Genomic DNA, 19,394 nt, shown 5'->3' on the forward strand with positions numbered 1-19,394 from the left:
TTCTTTCATATTTTACATACTTAATTTTAACTGTGTTTTTCATGTTTACAGCCTGTTTGACTAATACTAACGCAGAAAGGTGTTTGGTAATGAGCAATAACTGTGCCATCTGAAGATTTACCTTTAAAAAGCCAAAGTTTATATATTTATTGCGATTTTGTCAGTTGTATAATGTCTGATGATGTTTCATTCATTATTTTAGTGCTCAGTACAGTCATCCATGGAAACTCTGAAGGTGAGAAATTGTTTTTTCTTCCATTTATATCATATGTGTTGTTGTCTAAGGAGCTTGGAAAGAAGCATCCAAGAAGCTTCTGAAGAGGCTTCTTGGATGAGAGGTGAAACGTCTTCAAGCAACTTAAAGAAGTCCAGACGCTTTTCTTTCCAAGCTCCTTAGACTATGATGACCTGGATGACTGAGAACCTTTACAGACATATGTGTTGCTCTTAACTAGTATTTAGCTTCTCCTGTGTTGCTCTAAATGACGCCCTTTGTGTTATATTTTGTATCAGAAACCAAACATTTAATTGAGATTATTGGTTAAAATGCTAATATATGATCAGAGAGAATTAGAATCAGCACCTCCAAATCTGAGACCATGGTCCTCAGCCGGAAGAGGGTGGAGTGCCCACTCTGGGTCAGGGATGAGTTCCTTCCCCAAATGGAGGAGTTTAAGTAATTCGGGGTCTTGTTCATGCGTGATGGGAAAAGGGGGCAGGAGATCAACAGACAGATTGGTGCTGCGGCCACAGTGATGCAGACGCTGTACCGGTCTGTTGTGGTGAAGAAAGAGCTGAGTGTAAAAGCAAAGCTCTCAATTTACTGGTCGAGCTACGTCCCTACCCTCACCTATAGTCACAAGCTGTGGGTAGTGACCGAAAGAACAAGATTGTAGATACAAGCGGGGGAAATGGGCTTCCTCCGAAGGGTGGCTGGCCTCTCCCTTAGAGACAGGGTGAGAAGTTCAGCCATCCGGGAGGGGCTCAAAGTAGAGCAGCTGCTACACTACATCGAAAGGAGCCAGTTGAGGTGGTTCGGGCATCTGACAAGGATGCCTCCTGGGTGCGTCCTGGGTGAGGTGTTCCGGGCATGTCCCACTGGAAGGCGTGTGGAGTAGAGGTTGCTCTGGGAGGAGTAACGTTTGCCGGGTAAGTGTCCTGGAAGGTGGGTGAGTGGAGTAAGTTCAACCTGATTATTCCAGTCATTGACTAAACAGTTGAAGGCAGGAGGTCAGGCAGCTAATGAAGAGTCTGTGAACATGAAACAGCCTGAGGTATTACAAGTTAACACCAGCATCTAGGTAGGAATGCAAACTACACGCAATGTGATTGGTGGAAACTACTGAGAGCACAAGAAAAACAAGGTACATTAATCATAGAAATAATGAACAAGAAGCAAAGGCTGCCTGTTATTAGCATGTGGTTAGCTGACAAACTGGCAAAATAGAGACATTGACACTGGACTTAAATACGGCTGATTGTCCTGGATCACAATCAGGTGCACATAGCAGGTGGAATGATGAGGGCTCCTCCCAGAGGTGGAAGTGCAGAGGCATCATGGAAAAATACAGCCAACTCAGCCCGACCATGACAGTGCATATTATTTCACTGAATCATGCTATAGGCATGTATCCTGGATTATATTGTAGGATTTTTTTGGATTACCTCTTGGAATTATAAAATTTTCAAAAGCTACAAAAAGAATACACCTTCAAGAAAAACCAACAAGAATAAGGTAACCAAAGGCTGCTCTGAGCTCAGCATAGAGTTTGTTACCTTCATACTCCCTCATTTAGTGTTTTGATTAAAAGCTGTCAAAGCAAAGCCTCTGTAGATGTTCAGTGTGTTGAATTGTGTGGCTGCATTTTGCAATAAGTTTGCATCGAAAACATTCAGCAAAATAAATTTATGCTTTTGAACTTTTTCTAAATTACAGGAGGGAAAGTGAAGGTCACTCTGACAGCAGACAGATTAATCATACCAGCAGGGGGCAGTGTGACACTCTGCTGACATAAAATATGAGTGGTTTAATTTAAAATAAAACAGCTTGAATTCCCCCCAAAAGTGAATGTTGTGAATTCATCCTTCTTCCATAATGAATCATTGTTAAATATTTGGAACCTCTTGTGACCTTTGATTGTCTCTGAAAATGTAGTTCTGTGTTTTATATTTAATTAGTGGATAAATCATTGACCATAATAGAGCTAGTTACTGATCTGAACTGTGCAGAAAAGAAAAATTTTAAACTTCTTCATCCTGTCATGTGTTCGAAGACAAGGAGCTAACTGCACTCGTAGATGGACTGAATAATTGAAACTTTTATTTTGGCTGATTTAGACACACACACACACACACACACACACACACACACACACACACACACACACACACTGAGAGAGTAGTAAAATTTAATATAAGACACAAGAAAAAAATAACTACCAAAATAAAGCAGGAAATGAACATTACAAAAATAAAACAGGGAGTGTGGATTAGTAAGTAAATAGTAAACTCACGATAATAAAGTTAATAAAGGGGAACTGACACAGGAGGATGAGATAGGAAACACTGAAGGAATAAATTAAAGATCAATAAACAAAACTGCAAACAAAGAATTTAACCTCAAAAAACCTTTTTTTTGTATTTCTTAATTGCAGGACATGAAGTGAATGTTACTGTAACAGCAGACAACACAACCATACCAGCAGGGGGCAGTGTGACACTGACCTGTGATGTGAAACACTCTGCTGACTTAAAACATGAGTGGGTCAGAGAAACCTCACCTGCAGTGAAGTCCACAGAAGCTGTTGGATCAGATAAAGTGATCAAGATCTCTAAAGGAGGAAAATACCAATGCAGAGGATGGAGAACAGACACAACTTCACTCATAGCACAAAGTGATCCAGTCACCATTCAGGAAACTGGTGAGTTTAAAAATGTCATATGTAATAAAAAAAAAAGCAGGGATTCTCCAAAGTTTGGAGGAGATCAGAGAGGGATAATATTATGACATAAAATTTTGTCACACAGTGATTTATGACCCCAACCTGTCAAGTTATTTATGCGAATAAAACTGTTATAACAAATAATAATAATGTTTTTATCTTTAAAAAAATAGTAAGTTAATCAGTCAGAAATGAAATGTATGGTTCAGTCATTCATAAGCATGTTTTGTGATTTGGCCCCTGATGCTCCAGTTGCTGTTATCAATTATAGTTTTTGGACAGAGTGACATCACTCTATGTGATAGGCTCATTTCACAGGCCATCTCGACCAATGGCTGTGGAGCTGTCATAAAAACCTTTTTTAGTTACTTTTGAAGGTACTCAGTCAGCTCAGTGCTGGATCGTTTAATAAAGATTTCTCTGGGGCCCGTGATTCTCACGTGATTAACCGAGGATCAGTGAAGAGGGCGAAACACAGTGAGGGTGTAAAGAACTTCATGTTCTGAGACCATCACATGTCTTTTTCTGTGAGAGAGAAACAATGAGACAATTATAACAATGATAATAGTTTAATATTTAATGACTGAAAAAAAATGGTTTGCTATGTTTAGGTATGAGCAGCACATTTTCTGTACATCTTGCTGTCACTGACTGGGCGATCAGACCTCTGTGCTGGTTGTTTGTGGCTCTGTAGACACGTGACCTAGAAGCACAGCTACAGTCATCGACATCATCATGAGCTGTGAAGCGATAACTACACATGAAATGTGTGAACCATGAATGCTCTTATTTTTTGGGGGGGGGGCTTTTTAGCCTTTATTGGACACAAACAGTGTAGGTCAGGGGTGGGCAACTCCAGGCCTCGAGGGCCGGTGTGCTGCAGATTTTATATATATATATATAACCCTGGGTCAACACACCTGAATCACATGATTAGTTCGTTACCAGGCCTCCGGAGAACTCCAGGACATGTTGAGGAGGTCATTTAGCCATTTGAATCAGCTGTGTTGGATCAAGGACACATCTAAAACCTGCAGGACACCGGCCCTCAAAGCCTGGAGCTGCCCACCCCTGGTGTAGGTAGACAGGACAGTGGGGAGAAAGAGACGGACCCACTGCTCTTAAGGCATGTGGTCATCTGCTCACCCACTAAGCTAAACTGCCACCAATGCTTTTAATTAATTAATTAACAGTTCTAGAATAAAAATAAAAATGAGGTTTTGTCCTGTTTCTCATAGAGTACAGCCCCCCTGATGTTTCTTATTGACATACTAAGTATAAACTCTCTCTCTCTCGCACACACACACACACACACACACACACACACACACACACACACACACACACACACACACACACACACACACACACACACACAACACACGTGTTGTTTTATTTACAGTGCAGTTTCTTTATAGAGCAGCTTTCCAGTCGCTCCTTGTTGTCTTTGTGCCCGTGACTATGGCACAGCTCCAGACTCCTCTCTCCCGTCCAGGCCCCGGCGTCCTACTGAAATAAGGGGACATGTGATCAGATGATTGCGCCTGGCTCCACCCCTCCACTGCACCTGAGCGACAAACCACACCCGCCACAATCTCAAAATTATTTTATATGTAGATGGAAATAATAGTGAATGGTGTTTTTAATGATGCAGTGTTTGCTCACCTTTCCTTGTTACTGGAAACCACTCCATAAATGCTTGAAATGAGTTCAGCTGTTTTAAAGTTATTGATCTGAACAGAAAGGTGAACATAAAACATTCATTCCAGATTTTTGCATCTGTTTTTGTTCTGTTGGGCCTTTTTAAAGAAACCATTTTTCTTTTCCATCTTCAGTCAGCCAGCAGGAGGAGTTTCAGCTACAGGGATTATAAAAATGTTTATTCATTCCTTTTGTGTCCTAACTGAGGAATTTTACTCTGGAAAGTTTCCACCAGGGTCAATGTGACGCTGCAGCACAGCTGGTCTCAGATATTCACTGGTGAGACAATCACTCTCAGATGTGAGATTCAGGGAGGTGAAGGAAAGGTGTGGAAATATGAATGGACAGCACCCAACACAAACAGCCCTCCAACATCCAGTGAATACAGGATCAGCAGAGTTTCAGTGTCCCACAGTGGAGACTACAGATGTCGGGGTAGCAGTGACTATCTCTTAACAGGATGGAGTGATGCCTTCAGACTGACAGTTTCATGTGAGTTGGTCTACGATTCAAACTGAAGTTTTCTGTTTTCATTTCTACGTCTGTTTAAACTCTTCATCAAGAAACAATTCAGACCCTCGAAAAAACAGACACACAACTGAGTGCACTGTGACTCTGAAATGGTTAATTTAAAGGGGAAAGTAAAGAGATGACAGTTTTAAGAAATACATAATAAATCAGGTGCATCGTTAGTGTAGTTTTGAAGTAAGACAGATCGCTTGTGTCATCTTATAAACTTGTGCTTGGTGCCAGTCAGAGTCAGAGCCACACTGAGAGCAGAAAGGACAATCACAGCAGTGATACCAGCAGTTCTTCAGTTTGTTTGTCTTTCAGTGAGGTTAAAACTACCAAGACACAGTTTATAATATTTGGTGGAGGAAGGCCAAACGAAGAACCTGTTTCATTGTACTGTGGATCAGGGCTGGACTGGGACAAAAAATCGGCCCAGGAATTTTGACTAGACACCAGCCCACCAGGTATTATAGGAAAAGCCATAAAGCCTTTGAATGAAAACAAATGCTGTTGTGTAGGGCTGGGTATCTTCACTGATTTCTGGAATCGATTAGATTCCTATTCACAAGGTCCTGGTTCAATTTTATTCAATTCAAGTTTGACTCAGTCAGAAATATTATAATTCTGATCATTTATTAGTACTGACACTTGTGAGACTTCATCAGAGATATAAACATCACAGCAGATGTGTCAAAGTAACTGAGGATAAAACAGAAATACATGAAGCATGGCCTGATTTTTTATAGCAGATAACCTTAAAAATATTCTGCAGTAGAACAAAAACTGAAGAAATCCATGAATCAACATATAAACATTATCTGATGCTGCTGAAGTGAAGCAAAGCAAAGTTACAGAGGTTTTATTAGAGACACTGCTAAGGCTTTTGCAATTTGGCATCATTTTAAAAAGTTTACATTTCTTCGGTATTGAACAGCAGAAATGAGGCTTTCTTGTCAGAGGTCATTTTTGGAAAAAAATACAAACAACAACAACAACAAAAACAGCGGTTGACAGCGCTGTACATGACTTGTGCATAATAAGCGAACGAATAATGCAGAAAACAGAGATTTAAGATGAGAAACTGTTCTTGAAGTGCACTGAGAGAGTGAGAGAGAGAGCGAGCTGCGCAGGAAGTGTGATTTTTATCGTGGTGGAAGCAAATTAGCAAAAGTAACAGGGAACTCATGATGATGTTTATGTGAAGCGAAATGTAAGGCTTAGTTTTAATCCTCTTTTCCTGCTGGTTTAGTCAATTTTGGTTGGAGAGAAACAAAACCTGCAGATTCAGAATCTGTGAGCTGTCGGCCTTCAGCCCCAACGGCCTGTCTGTGTATGTGCCGTCAGGTGAGAAAGCCGACATCTTACAGCTTCAGATGCCTCGGGTCCGCACTTTGTGTTTACATCTTTGTGTGGAATCAGTTTATCTGCTCTTAGTTACTGTTTTTGCTGTGTGGCGGTTGTTGAAATGAAAGCTTTAACCTGAGATTCTGGCGTTTCTGGCAAAATATGTTTATATATGAAATTGATTCAGGATTTAATAAATAGATATCACTTTATTCGAGCTAAAATCGATTTTATTCAGGAAAATTGATAGAATGAGAATAAGAGAGAATAAGAGAAGAAGAGGCAGCTGCGCAGCATAAAGACAGAATAACTAACAGCTTTGTGTCTTTTTTTCATTCTAGCTGTAGTGCAGGAAAAATCGCATTCCTTTTCACCGCAATACCATTTTCTTCTGTTTGTCTGTGATAAGATTGCTTTCAGAGCCATTACCCAAGCAAGGGGGAGGGTGCATCCGACCTCCTCGGCTGTAATTGGTCCAGCCCGGAGTCGATCATGACACATTGGTCATCGGGCATACCGGGCATTTGCCCGGCCACTACCGGCTGGCCATTCCAGATTAGTTTTAAAAAACTGTGCTGACAAATGTTTTTCCTAAAGAAAACCTTGTCTCAGTCTAGTTTAGATTTTCCTTTTCCCCCCTGCATTAAGGCCTTGTGTTTTCCTGCTGGAATTAAACATCTCTTTATAAAAGTAGAACAGTGTTGCATTCTGGGAAACAGTAGAATTTGTAACTCAGCAGCATCAGATGCTGCATCTTTATTCACTTTTTTCACCTCATAAAAGCTGAACCAAAGTCTCCTCGTTTCATTTATTTTATTTTACTGTTGTAGCGAAAAGACAAAGATAATGATGGAGTTTAATGAACACTGATGTGGGCGAATAGGCTTGATGTAAATAAGATGCAGCTCCCACAGAAATAGCAGAAACTATTTAGTGTAGTATCCCTTTTAGAGTATTACTGAAAATGTAGAGAGGACACAAAACATCTAAAAGTAATTTGTTTGTGCAGCATTTGTCTTTGAATAGATGCAGAATAAATCAGAGAGAATCTGTAGTGTAGTTTTGTATGAAGACAGTCTAATGTGTCACATGCAGGTAAATATTTTCTGTTTGGTGCTAGAAGCTAAATGACTGAGTGAATGTGTAAAGTGTGATCATTTCTATAACAAAGTTCTTCCTGAAGCAAGTGACAATCTGATGAACTTTTTCCTGTAACTTCAGCAGCAAGTAAACCCAGAGCCACACTGACAGCACAAAGTTCAGTCATACCAGCAGGGGGCAGTGTGACACTGAGCTGCTCTGTGGAGGGCTCTGCTGGCTGGAAGTTTGACTGGTTCAGACGTGATTCAGTCTCTTCTAAAGCTCAGCTCATGAGAGGAAATGAAGCGAACAGAGTTATTAGTGTCTCACAAGGAGGTCTGTACCACTGCAGAGGAGGGAGAGGAGATCCAGTTTACTCCACAGAGGACAGCAGTGACGTCACAGTTGTGCAAACCCGTGAGTTTAGTGTTATATTCCTGCCCCGAGGCACATCAAGCTGTTTATCCATTATTTCTTATATTTGTCTGTCAGTAATATATAAAAACGTCATTGGCAAATGGAAGAATCAATTTAACTTTTTACAAAATTGTGCCAGTTTCCTCCGTGGAGGATGCACTCTTCAAGTTCAACTGATTACAGATCAATAAGTGTACAACGTTTATGTGAGATAAACGTGTGAATCACTTGTTCACCTCAAACTTAAATAATGACCCCCCAGGGGCGATCCTGGCCTGTTTGATGCACTGGGCAACCCCCCCACCCCGTCAACATACACACACACACACACACACATAAAACATACATAAAACATATTAAAGATTGTACATTAACATATGTTATTGTGAAAATTGTTCTGTACTGAATTTAACCAGACAAATATTTTATATAGTGAGGGAGTATGCAAATGGATAACAAACTGCCATTATGATCCATCATACATTGAGAATAGCAGACAAGTCAACAATACACCTCTTCCAATTAACGGCTAATTAATATTATGCATAATATTAATATTACGCATCTACGACTCCCAGTTACAAGACATGCAGCAGCATTCTGAACTAGCTGCAGTTGAAAAGCAGAAGATCGACTCACCCCATAATAAAGAGAATTACAGTAATCCAGCCAAACAGTTACAAAGGCATGGATTACTGTTTCAAATTACTGTCGTGCAAGGAAGTGCTTCATTTTGGCCAGCTGCCTCAGATGAAAAAAACTAGACCTTAAAACCGACCCAATCCGGCTTTCAAGCTTAAGTTCAGGATCCATTTTAAAACCCAGATTTACAATCTCTGGTTTACAAAATGATTTCAGGGTTTGCAAATCAACACACAGAACAGCAGTGGAGGCAGGTCTAAACACCATTACTTCAGTTTTAGAATCATTAAAACAAAGAAAGTTTAGTGCCAACCATGACTTGATGTCCTCCAGACAGCGATTGACAGACAACCCATCTTTCTCTTTAAGAGGAACATAAATCTGGCAGTCATTTGCATAACAGTGAAAAGAGAGTCCGTGTCACCTAAAAATTGAGCCCAAGGGAAGTAAATAAAACGAAAACAGGACCCAGAATGGAACCCTGTGGTACTCCATGAGACAATGGAGCACAGGAGGACTCACAATTTCCTAAGCGAACTGAAAAGGTTCGATCTATTAAGTAAGACCTGAACCAGTTCAGAGCCACACCTGTTATACTGACACACTGCTCCAAACGTGAGATTAAAATTTCATGGTCTACAGTGTCAAATGCAGCAGTTAAATTGAGTAAGATAAGAATGACACTTTCACCAGAATCACATGATGAAAATATATCATTAAAAATTCTTAAAAGTGCTGATTCAGTGCTATGCATTGCTTCAAAACCAGATTGGAAAATCTCCAGAACATGCAAATTATAAATCTATATCATGTCTTCAGTTTTTGTGTTTGTTGTAGCGCTGTGAATGTTAGTGCGTTAACGCCATCATTAAAGCGATTAAAATTTTTAATGCAATCAACCCATCTGGAGTGCAGAATGGACAAACTTTGGACAAACTGCCCAAAATGCGTTGAAAGAGACATTTCTGGGATTTTGAGTCATTCTGGGCTTCAAATGGATTAATTGCATTGAAATTTTTAATCGCGTTAATCATGATGAAGGTGTTAATGTTGACAGCCCTAGTTTGTTGGGTTGTTTTTATTTTATTTTGCGAGCTGGTTATTAGATGCCGCTCCAGCCAGCCAGAGAATCCTCGTTGCCCCGCCCCCCTCCTCCCTGTTTGGCAAGCAGCAGGCACACCTCATAAATGGAGGGTGCCTTTACTCCCCGCAAATGGACTATAGAAAATCGATCGGTGCCTATGCCATCCCCAAAATGCGCTGGCATGATGTTCGGTCAGCATGGGTGCGAGTAACTTTTTTTAAACTTTTTTTTTGCCGATGCCATGATGCCACCCTGGGCAATCGCCCACTGATGCGCTCTCTTTTTTTTTAGATTAAAGCTACTTAATATTTTTTTTTATTGTCACCACTACAGATTGCTCCAGATATTTGATTTGGCACAGATTTTGTGCTGGATGATCTTTCTGATGCAAGCCTCCTATTAATCTATGCTCACAAGCTAGTAACTGTACTGATGCTTATTTAGCCCCCAAAGTAGAAACAACAACCCTCCCTCACCCATTCATAAAATAACTTCTTTCTATGCTTATTTAACATTCTCACACACTCATTGATTCCACCTTCCAATTAGTAGATAGAGCCACAGCCACCCAAACCTTGAATGGAGTGTATTAACCCTGTGAATGACAGCATTAACCATGACACTATGAAGCCACTAATATACAGATTATAGATCAAACATAATATCTAGGCAAAGCAAATATTACAACACGTTACTAGAAACAGACCCTTAAAGTTGAAACACAAGTAATTTATGTGATACTGTGATGTCTATAAATGTGTGTTGATCATATTCAATCTGACAAGCAGTTTATATCCTTGAATCAGCTGGGGTTTTTTTTTTCATCTTTTCAGTCTCTCTATTCTCATTTTATGAATAGCAGACATTGTAAGCATTCCCATTGTAGACATTTGTCTCTAACTGGATATTTCTCTGTGAACAGTTCCCAATAAGCCCACTGTGACCCTGCAGCCATCCTGGACTCAGATATACAGCGGTGAGAGAGTCACTGTCAGATGTGAGATTCAGGGAGGTGAAGGAGCTCAGTGGACGTATGAATGGAGAGCAGCCAAGTTAAACACACCTCCAACATCCAATGAATACAGAATCATCAGAGCTACTGAGTCTGACAGTGGAGGATACAGCTGCCGGGGCAGAAGGGACTATTTCTTCTCAGAGTGGAGTGATATCATCACACTGACTGTATCATGTAAGTTGAATATATTTAATCTGAACTCATGTATTGAAAATTATTATAGTGTTATTACCAGTGTTGGGCAAGTTACTTTGAAAAAGTAATTAATTATAGTTACTAGTTACTTCTTCAAAAAAGTAACTGAGTTAGTAACTGAGTTACAATATCCTAAAAGTAATTAATTACTTGAAAAGTAACTATTGCGTTACTTTAAAAAAAATGTTTAACCCTCTGGGGTCCAGGGTATAATTGGCCATTTTTAACTATTTTTGATTTTCCCTCCACATTTTACCTTTAAAAACTATTTACTTTGCCTTGTTTGGTATCATTCTTTTCAGCACAACCTCACGTGTCTGAATTTACAGTTATGTTTTCATTTTTACATACTGTATTAACACAATTGATCTAAAATCAGAGAAAAAACATAAAATCAGAGTAGAAAAAGTTATATTTTTACTGTAACAACCACAAACATGTTTAATGAATCATATTTTATAACTTTAAATGCAAATATAAATTGACAATTTTAAAATCCTATGCACAACAACAAAGTTATTTGCAGCCATTTACCTTTTTTTTAATAACCATTTCAAACTATTTACATAATCAGGTGTTCTACATTCAGTTAGATGCCACACAAATTATTTGTGCCACTCCAAAAAAATAATTTCTGTCCACTATAAAGGAGAACATCACAGCCTGATACCTGCAGGTCTGACAGCAGCAGGTGTATCACTCCTGTTTCTACCTGGAGACAGCAGTCGCCTCATTGTTCTGACACACAACACAAAACTATCCACAACACTACACACTAACTACACAAGACAACACATTAACTACACACTCCAAACATGCTAAACGTCACAAATCTCTCACATCTCAAAACTCGCTCTCTTTCTTTTTCTCTCTCTCTCTCTCTCTCTCTCACCGTCACTCCCAAAACTCCCCCCTCTTCCTAAATAACCAAAAGTCATGTGGCCATATCATTTTTGATTGGAAGACATGGTACATTTTTTTTATTTTTTGGTCATAAGCAGAGAGTGCTTGCTAGCGCTGTCCTTAGACAGTAAACGTGACGAAAGTATTCAGGAAAAAACACGTGTATATATTGTTTATCATGACTCTGGTTTTAATTGCCCTCTCAGCACAATTTAAAAACTGGTATATATCACCTTATTGCTTTTTCATCTTGAAGTTGTCATCTGATTGTCCTACCACGGCTACTATATTTTTCCTCAGCCAAACAGCAGCACTCATGCGATTGTTTTTCCCCCTTAGCTCCAGGTGTTGTGCCAAAGGGCCTGTCTCAATATGCGTACTTGTGTGTACTTGCGTTCTCGTGTACTCGTGATAGGTCATCAGTCGGAGACCAAGTACTGTTCCAATTCAAAGTATGCATCAAGCTGAGAACGCGAAAAATTCCCCGATGTGTTCTCCGCCCGTTTTATCGAGCATGCATCGGTGGTGACTTGTGTGTACTTGGTACAGCTAAATATCCCAGAATGCATTTCGTCCAAAACTCAAACGCGGCAATGGCGGAGGAGCGCGGCTAAAACTTTTAAATATTACTGTTACTGTTGAAAGTTATTTTCAAGCGAGAATGTAGCTGTGTAAGCTTCAAATATCTGCTCGATTTATCAAGATATCATATATTTCCAAACGTGCTCCAACGTTTTCGGAGACGTCTGTGACCCGCCAGCTCCATAGCAGACCGGGAGGTCGAGGATCACTAGAGCATACATGCACACTATTTTTTTACTAATAGAGATTTCGATACTGAGGTTAAACATGATATATAAGTACCTTCTAAATGTTAATGTTTGGTTAATGTTTATTTTATTCAGTGTTTTATTTGTTCCTGAGTAAATCGGGTTGGCTGAGATTAAAGTTATGCTTCATAACATATTAATCACAGTTATATTAAGAGGGGACGGCAGTAAAAACGCCGGACCTGTGACATCATCAAGTACGCTGGCGTTCCAGTTGTACAAATCGCGAGTCCGTGCTCGCGTTCTCGGCAAGTCCGTACTCGCTGAGAACTTGCGTACTTGAGATTTGAGAAAGGGCCAAAAAGTCATTGTTTGCCAGAAAGTGATTACCGTCTGCGGGAGCGCCCAGATTACTTACAGCTACTTTCGTGCAACTGACATAAGATGTGGTAAGCTGAACACAGCTTCAACCGTCTGTTTGTTGAAAAAAAGTAACGCAACCGCATTTTCTTGTTAGTAACGGTAACGGCGTTGTATTGATAGAAATAGTAATTAGTTAGATTACTCGTTAATGAAAAAAGTAACGCTGTTAGTAACACCGTTTCTTGTAATGCCGTTATTCCCATCACTTACTATTATTAAAAAATTGTGTAGCATTATTTGTTGCAACTTGTTTGCATTTGACACGGTTCTTTAAACGGACTCAGGTGCAGACCAGGTATTCCTTGGGCAAGATTACAGTGCGTTTATTTACAGTGCAGAAAAACACCAAGTGAACAAAGTGCTGGGGGAAAAGGGGTCCGGGAATCCGGGGTTCGTGGGGAAACAGGAGTTGGGGAAAAAAGGCTCCACTCTCTCTTAACAAAGTCCAATTCCTCTCCACAGCTGCTCCTCTCGTTTGTCCGCCCAGACAAAGCCAAAACAGGTTCGGGGATGATCTAAGCACACAGAGAAGTCCGGTTAGCAAAAAGTCACACAAAACTCACAGATTCAGATTAAACAGGTTTGCAGGTTGACTGACGCTGATAGCTCAACAATCCCGCGAAGAATAGCGCAGGTCCGCCATCTTAATTAGTGCCGCAATTGGCTGGAATCAGCAACAGGTGTGGTGATGATAGCAGGTGCGTGGGCCAGCGGCGGGAGCCCGCAATGAGCGCTGCCGCAGTGAAAGGGAGAAAGAAAGAGAGAGAGAGAGAGAGCGAACGAAAACAAAACCAAACATGTCACCTGACACAGAGTCAGCCGGCGAGACACGGGGACCATGACAGTATTATGCTGTAGTTAATTCAATATTTAATATTTGTGTAGAGTATTTAGGTTTAAATCAATAGATAAAGGTTTCAGGTTTTGGTTAAAGAGTGTGGTGTGGACACATGAGCAACATGTGCTACGTGTTTTTTTTTGTGAAATAATGAAAAGATTGTTATCCTTTTCTCATCATTCAGGTGTCACTTAAATTACACTGATTAAAATATATATGTATTTATAAGATTATATTATAGATTATTATATATCGGTGGCCCTGAAGTGCAAACCACAAAAACAAATCACAAAACGCACAACAAATTGAAAAGCGCAAAAACAAATTGAAAAGCGCAACAACAAATCACAAAACGCAAAAACAAATTGAAAAGCGCAAAAACAAATTGAAAAGCGCAAAAACAAATTGAAAAGCGCAAAAACAAATTGAAAAGCGCAACAACAAATCACAAAACGCAAAAACAAATTGAAAAGCGCAAAAACAAATTGAAAAGCGCAAAAACAAATCTCTTAACGCAAAAACAAATTGAAAAGCGCAAAAACAAATTCACTTAACGCAAAAACAAATTGAAAAGCGCAAAAACAAATCACAAAACGCAAAAACAAAAACCAAACCGGAAGAGGTAGGTACCAATGCTGCAACAACAGGCATCACTGATTGGATGATGGATCCGGTAGCCTTTTGAACCGGAAGTTGTTCTGCCGAACGTGGTTATGAGAAAGAGCTGTATCCCAATTCAGGGTCTGCAGCCTTAAAGTACGCAGCCTCAACGATCCTCAAGGGCCGTGTACTTAAAAACGCTAAGGCCGGAAGTGCGAGGCTTGTGAAATGGGACGGTCTAGCCTCCGTCGCGCTGCCCAGGTTGCCTAGCAACCATAACACCAACCGCTGGAAGCGTTTCATACAGCTTTGACGGAAATGAAGGAGAACATATTTTGTTCGTGTGTTTGTTTCTACACGAGCTTTGTGTGATTTAATACGTATCTGAGGCTGAGACCACAGGACTGTAAAACGTGATTGTTGGCCTTCATATCTGTACTGAACAGTCATTTAAGATTAGCTAGTAAATAACAATTAGCTAATGTTGTTCATGAGACTAAAGTCAGTGCAAATATGATATGGCCAATATCATAGTTATTATATAAATCATAAGTTATTACAGCAGTGAGTTTGAACTCTCAAATCAAATCACTTCTATTGTCACATCACATGTGCAGGTACACTGGTACAGCACATGTGAGTGAAATTCATGTGAGTGAACGCCGTGTCAAATACTGAGCTTCAGTAAAGATTCAAGTTGCAGTTATTTATATGTCCTATCACCTTAAATCTTCACTCAAAGACAAGTATCTTTGACAGTGTATATGTATATGTATTATATATAAGAGACAAATATTGTCCGTGTAATATGTTGGCATTACTAAATTTGGCTCAATGCTTACATATATGTGTAAAAAGAAAATGTACGACCTGTGATAACTGTCTGATAGAATGAAGAGTAGACTGATATATTAAATATCTCTTTATTGGGTGAGAAAATCAGACCATGTCATAACTGCTTTAAGTCATACAGAATAGATATCAGAGCCTTAAACAGGCTGACTTCTGCTAAATGGGTCAAACTGGGCAGAAAGTATACAAACACATAACATCCTTATAGAATATGATGTAACACTATAGATCAACTTAGCTCAGAATATATAAAGCATATAAACAATTACAGCAATATGATGCAACAAACACAGCAGTGCTACTAATCCAAAATACTCAAAGCTTCATAGAACTGAAACAAACATTTATTTTTAGCTCCATTCTGCTGCTGATACATACTTTAGGTTTCTGAATATTAAACTTGTTTCTGCCTTTCATAGTGTGTAACTTGAAGGCCCTGAGTACTTTCTCCCACACTGAAAACACTGGGATGATCAAATTATCTGAACATTACCTAATAAGACTGATTCAGGACAGACAATTAGTTATTTTAAATGTTTCTAGCAGTCCTTCACAAACAGGAACAGTCTGTCTATTCTCTCCATCTGTCAGCTGCTGCTGGCTCTTCCTCCTCCTCTTCCTCACACACTGCTGAGTTTGTCCTGGTGGATCATCAGGGGTGCAAAGCCTCACAGATGATGTGCAGCAGTGGGTCCCTCAGTCTGTCCTCACTCTGGACACTTGCAGTTGTCACACATGGAAATCAAATGTGTGATAAGCTGCAGGATTCAAACACAAGTGTAACTTATAAATACATGTTCATACTTTTATTCCACAATCAGAGAGAAAGAAACAGAGAGAGAGTGCAGGACAGACAGACAGGTGACAGTCTCAGGTGTACACACTGCTACAAAACAGCACAAGAGAAGGAGGATTTAGTGTTTGTGTTATTACGAGTGCTAAACAAGAAGAGTTCCCAGATGGTCCAGTGGACACATGTGTGACTCCTGTGATTAAAGCATCTTTCTTTCAGCTTAACGAGTGAACCGTCAGCTCGTTCAAACACACGTTAAAGTCCGTTTGGCTCGACACCACCGAACAGAGGCAGCAATATAACATAGCTAACATTAACAGTGCAGTGAATCCTGCTTGTGCCGTCATATTCAGGACTGCAAACCGAGCAGCATCACTGACTTTCAGCTTGTTGTGTTTGTGGATATATGACTGACTTTAATTATCCATAAAATCATCACATTCTCTGTAAGATTAAGGTCAGCTATTGAACGGTGTATACTTTAACCTCCTAGGACCTGGCGTCCACATATGTGGACATCACATTTTGGGTTATTTAGACCAAAATACTCAATTTTGCTCTACAAGGGCCTGATATCCACTTACGAGGACATTATACCGCTACTGTTCTATGGACATTTTAATCCTCATATGTGCCTCTCATTTTTCTTAGAAACAAAAATTAGGTTAAAAAAAAAATCTGGTAATTCTTTATTTTTACATTCATCAGGTCCCAATAAGCCCAAATATCAAAGAGAAATTAAAAATGCATGCCGTGGAAGAGTTTGGGTCTTAGGAGGTTAAAGCAAAGGCTTTAAAACCAAGTTAGTACAAACATCGCTAATGTCACATAACTTTACCGACATGTGGCCAACAGTAGTGTTTTAATGTTCCTCATTATTAAACATTTGCACATAAAAAAGTGACATAATATTCAGTACTTACTTTTAACAGTTTACTCTTCGGCCGCTACGCTTCTGCCGTCTGCGGCAAAATTATCCACAGTGACTGCCGCGCTATAAATTGTGGGATATGTTGGGCCACGAAGTCTACACTGCCACAGCCTTAAAATTCAGTGAAATGAAGGCCGAATTTGAGGGCTGCATTTCGAGCAGCCTTTGAATTGGGACAGCCTTCGGCGCGCCGCTGTGACGTAATCGGCCTTAAAATGCAGCCTTTAAGGCTGCAGACCCTGAATTGGGATACAGCCAACATGTTTTGTCCAAGTTGTGGAAAAAAGTTGGTAGAGCAGTCACCAAACTTCCGAACAGAACAACTTCCGGTTCAAAAGGCTACCGGATCCATCATCCAATCAGTGATGCCTGTTGTTGCAGCATTGGTACCTACCTCTTCCGGTGTGGTTTTTGTTTTTGCGCTTTTCAATTTGTTTTTGCGTTAAGTGAATTTGTTTTTGCGCTTTTCAATTTGTTTTTGCGTTAAGTGATTTGTTGTTGCGCTTTTCAATTTGTTTTTGCGCTTTTCAATTTGTTTTTGCGCTTTTCAATTTGTTTTTGCGCTTTTCAATTTGTTTTTGCGTTAAGTGAATTTGTTTTTGCGCTTTTCAATTTGTTGTGCGTTTTGTGATTTGTTTTTGTGGTTTGCACTTCAGGGCCACCGTATATCGGTATTATAATATTTTATATTATGTATATATACATGTATGTATATATATATATATGTATAACACCCATCTCGCCCCTGCGGGCGGTTTATCCTTCAAGCTCGGGTCCTCTACCAGAGGCCTGGGAGCTTGAGGGTCCTGCGCAGTATCTTAGCTGTTCCCAGGACTGCGCTCTTCTGGACAGAGATCTCCGATGTTGTTCCCGGGATCTGCTGGAGCCACTCGCCTAGCTTGGGAGTCACCGCACCTAGTGCTCCGATTACCACAGGGACGACCGTTACCTTCACCCTCCACATCCTCTCGAGCTCTTCTCTGAGGCCCTTGGTATTTCTCCAGCTTCTCGTGTTCCTTCTTTCTGATGTTGCTGTCATTCGGAACCGCTACATCGATCACTACGGCCGTCTTCTTCTGTTTGTCCACCACCACTATGTCTGGTTGGTTAGCCACCACCATTTTGTCCGTCTGTATCTGGAAGTCCCACAGGATCTTAGCTCGGTCATTCTCCACCACCCTTGGGGGCATCTCCCATTTTGACCTCGGGACTTCCAGGCCATACTCGGCACAGATGTTCCTGTACACTATGCCGGCCACTTGGTTATGGCGTTCCATGTATGCCTTGCCTGCTAGCATCTTGCACCCTGCTGTTATGTGCTGGATTGTCTCAGGGGCATCTTTACACAGCCTGCACCTGGGGTCTTGCCTGGTGTGATAGACCCCAGCCTCTATGGATCTTGTGCTCAGTGCTTGTTCCTGTGCTGCCATGATTAGTGCCTCTGTGCTGTCTTTCAGTCCAGCTTTGTCCAGCCACTGGTAGGATTTCTGGATATCAGCCACCTCCTCTATCTGCCGGTGGTACATACCGTGCAGGGGCCTGTCCTTCCATGATGGTTCCTCACCTTCCTCCTCTTTCTTGGGTTTCTGCTGCCTGAGGTATTCACTGAGCACGCTGTCAGTTGGGGCCATCTTCGTGATGTATTCGTGGATGTTTCTTGTCTCATCCTGGACTGTGGTGCTGACACTCACCAGTCCCCGGCCCCCTTCCTTCCGCTTAGCATACAGCCTCAGGGTGCTGGACTTGGGGTGAAACCCTCCATGCATGGTAAGGAGCTTTCTTGTCTTTATGTCAGTGGCTTCTATCTCCTCCTTTGGCCAGCCTATTACCCCAGCAGGGTACCTGATCACGGGTAGGTGTTGATGGCCTGGATCTTGTTCTTACCGTTCAGCTGACTCCTCAGGACTTGCCTGACCCTCTGCAGGTATTTGGTGGTTGCAGCTTTCCTAGCGGCCTCTTCATGGTTCCCATTCACCTGCGGGATCCCCAGGTACTTGTAACTGTCCTCTATGTCTGCAATGTTGCCTTCTGGTAGTTCAATCCCCTCAGTTCTGACTACCTTCCCTCTCTTTGTTACCATCCAACTACACTTCTCCAGTCCGAACGACATTCCAATGTCATTGCTGTATATCCTGGTAGTGTGGGTCAGTGAATCGATGTCTCGTTCACTCTTGGCATACAGCTTGATGTATGCAGCTTGATAGGATGAGGGACCTATACATATATATGTATATATATATATATATATATATATATATATATATATATATATATATATATATATATATATATATATAGTTACAGGCAAATATCAATATATTTATATTAATCTCACTCAGTCTCATTTACTT

At 40.6% G+C, this 19,394-nt stretch overlaps 1 protein-coding gene across 1 annotated transcript in view; it reads left to right on the forward strand.

Moving 5' to 3' along the window:
- Positions 1 to 19,394, forward strand: part of LOC109194482 (B-cell receptor CD22) — a 477,380-nt gene that overhangs the window by 78,084 nt on the left and 379,902 nt on the right. The window contains exon 6 of the mRNA XM_025905643.1: positions 4,906 to 5,135. Coding sequence (XP_025761428.1) covers positions 4,906 to 5,135 — 230 coding nt within the window. The remainder of the gene's footprint in view (positions 1 to 4,905; positions 5,136 to 19,394) is intronic.

Source organism: Oreochromis niloticus, linkage group LG3, assembly GCF_001858045.2.
Source record: "Oreochromis niloticus isolate F11D_XX linkage group LG3, O_niloticus_UMD_NMBU, whole genome shotgun sequence".
Taxonomy (NCBI): Eukaryota; Metazoa; Chordata; class Actinopteri; order Cichliformes; family Cichlidae; genus Oreochromis; species Oreochromis niloticus.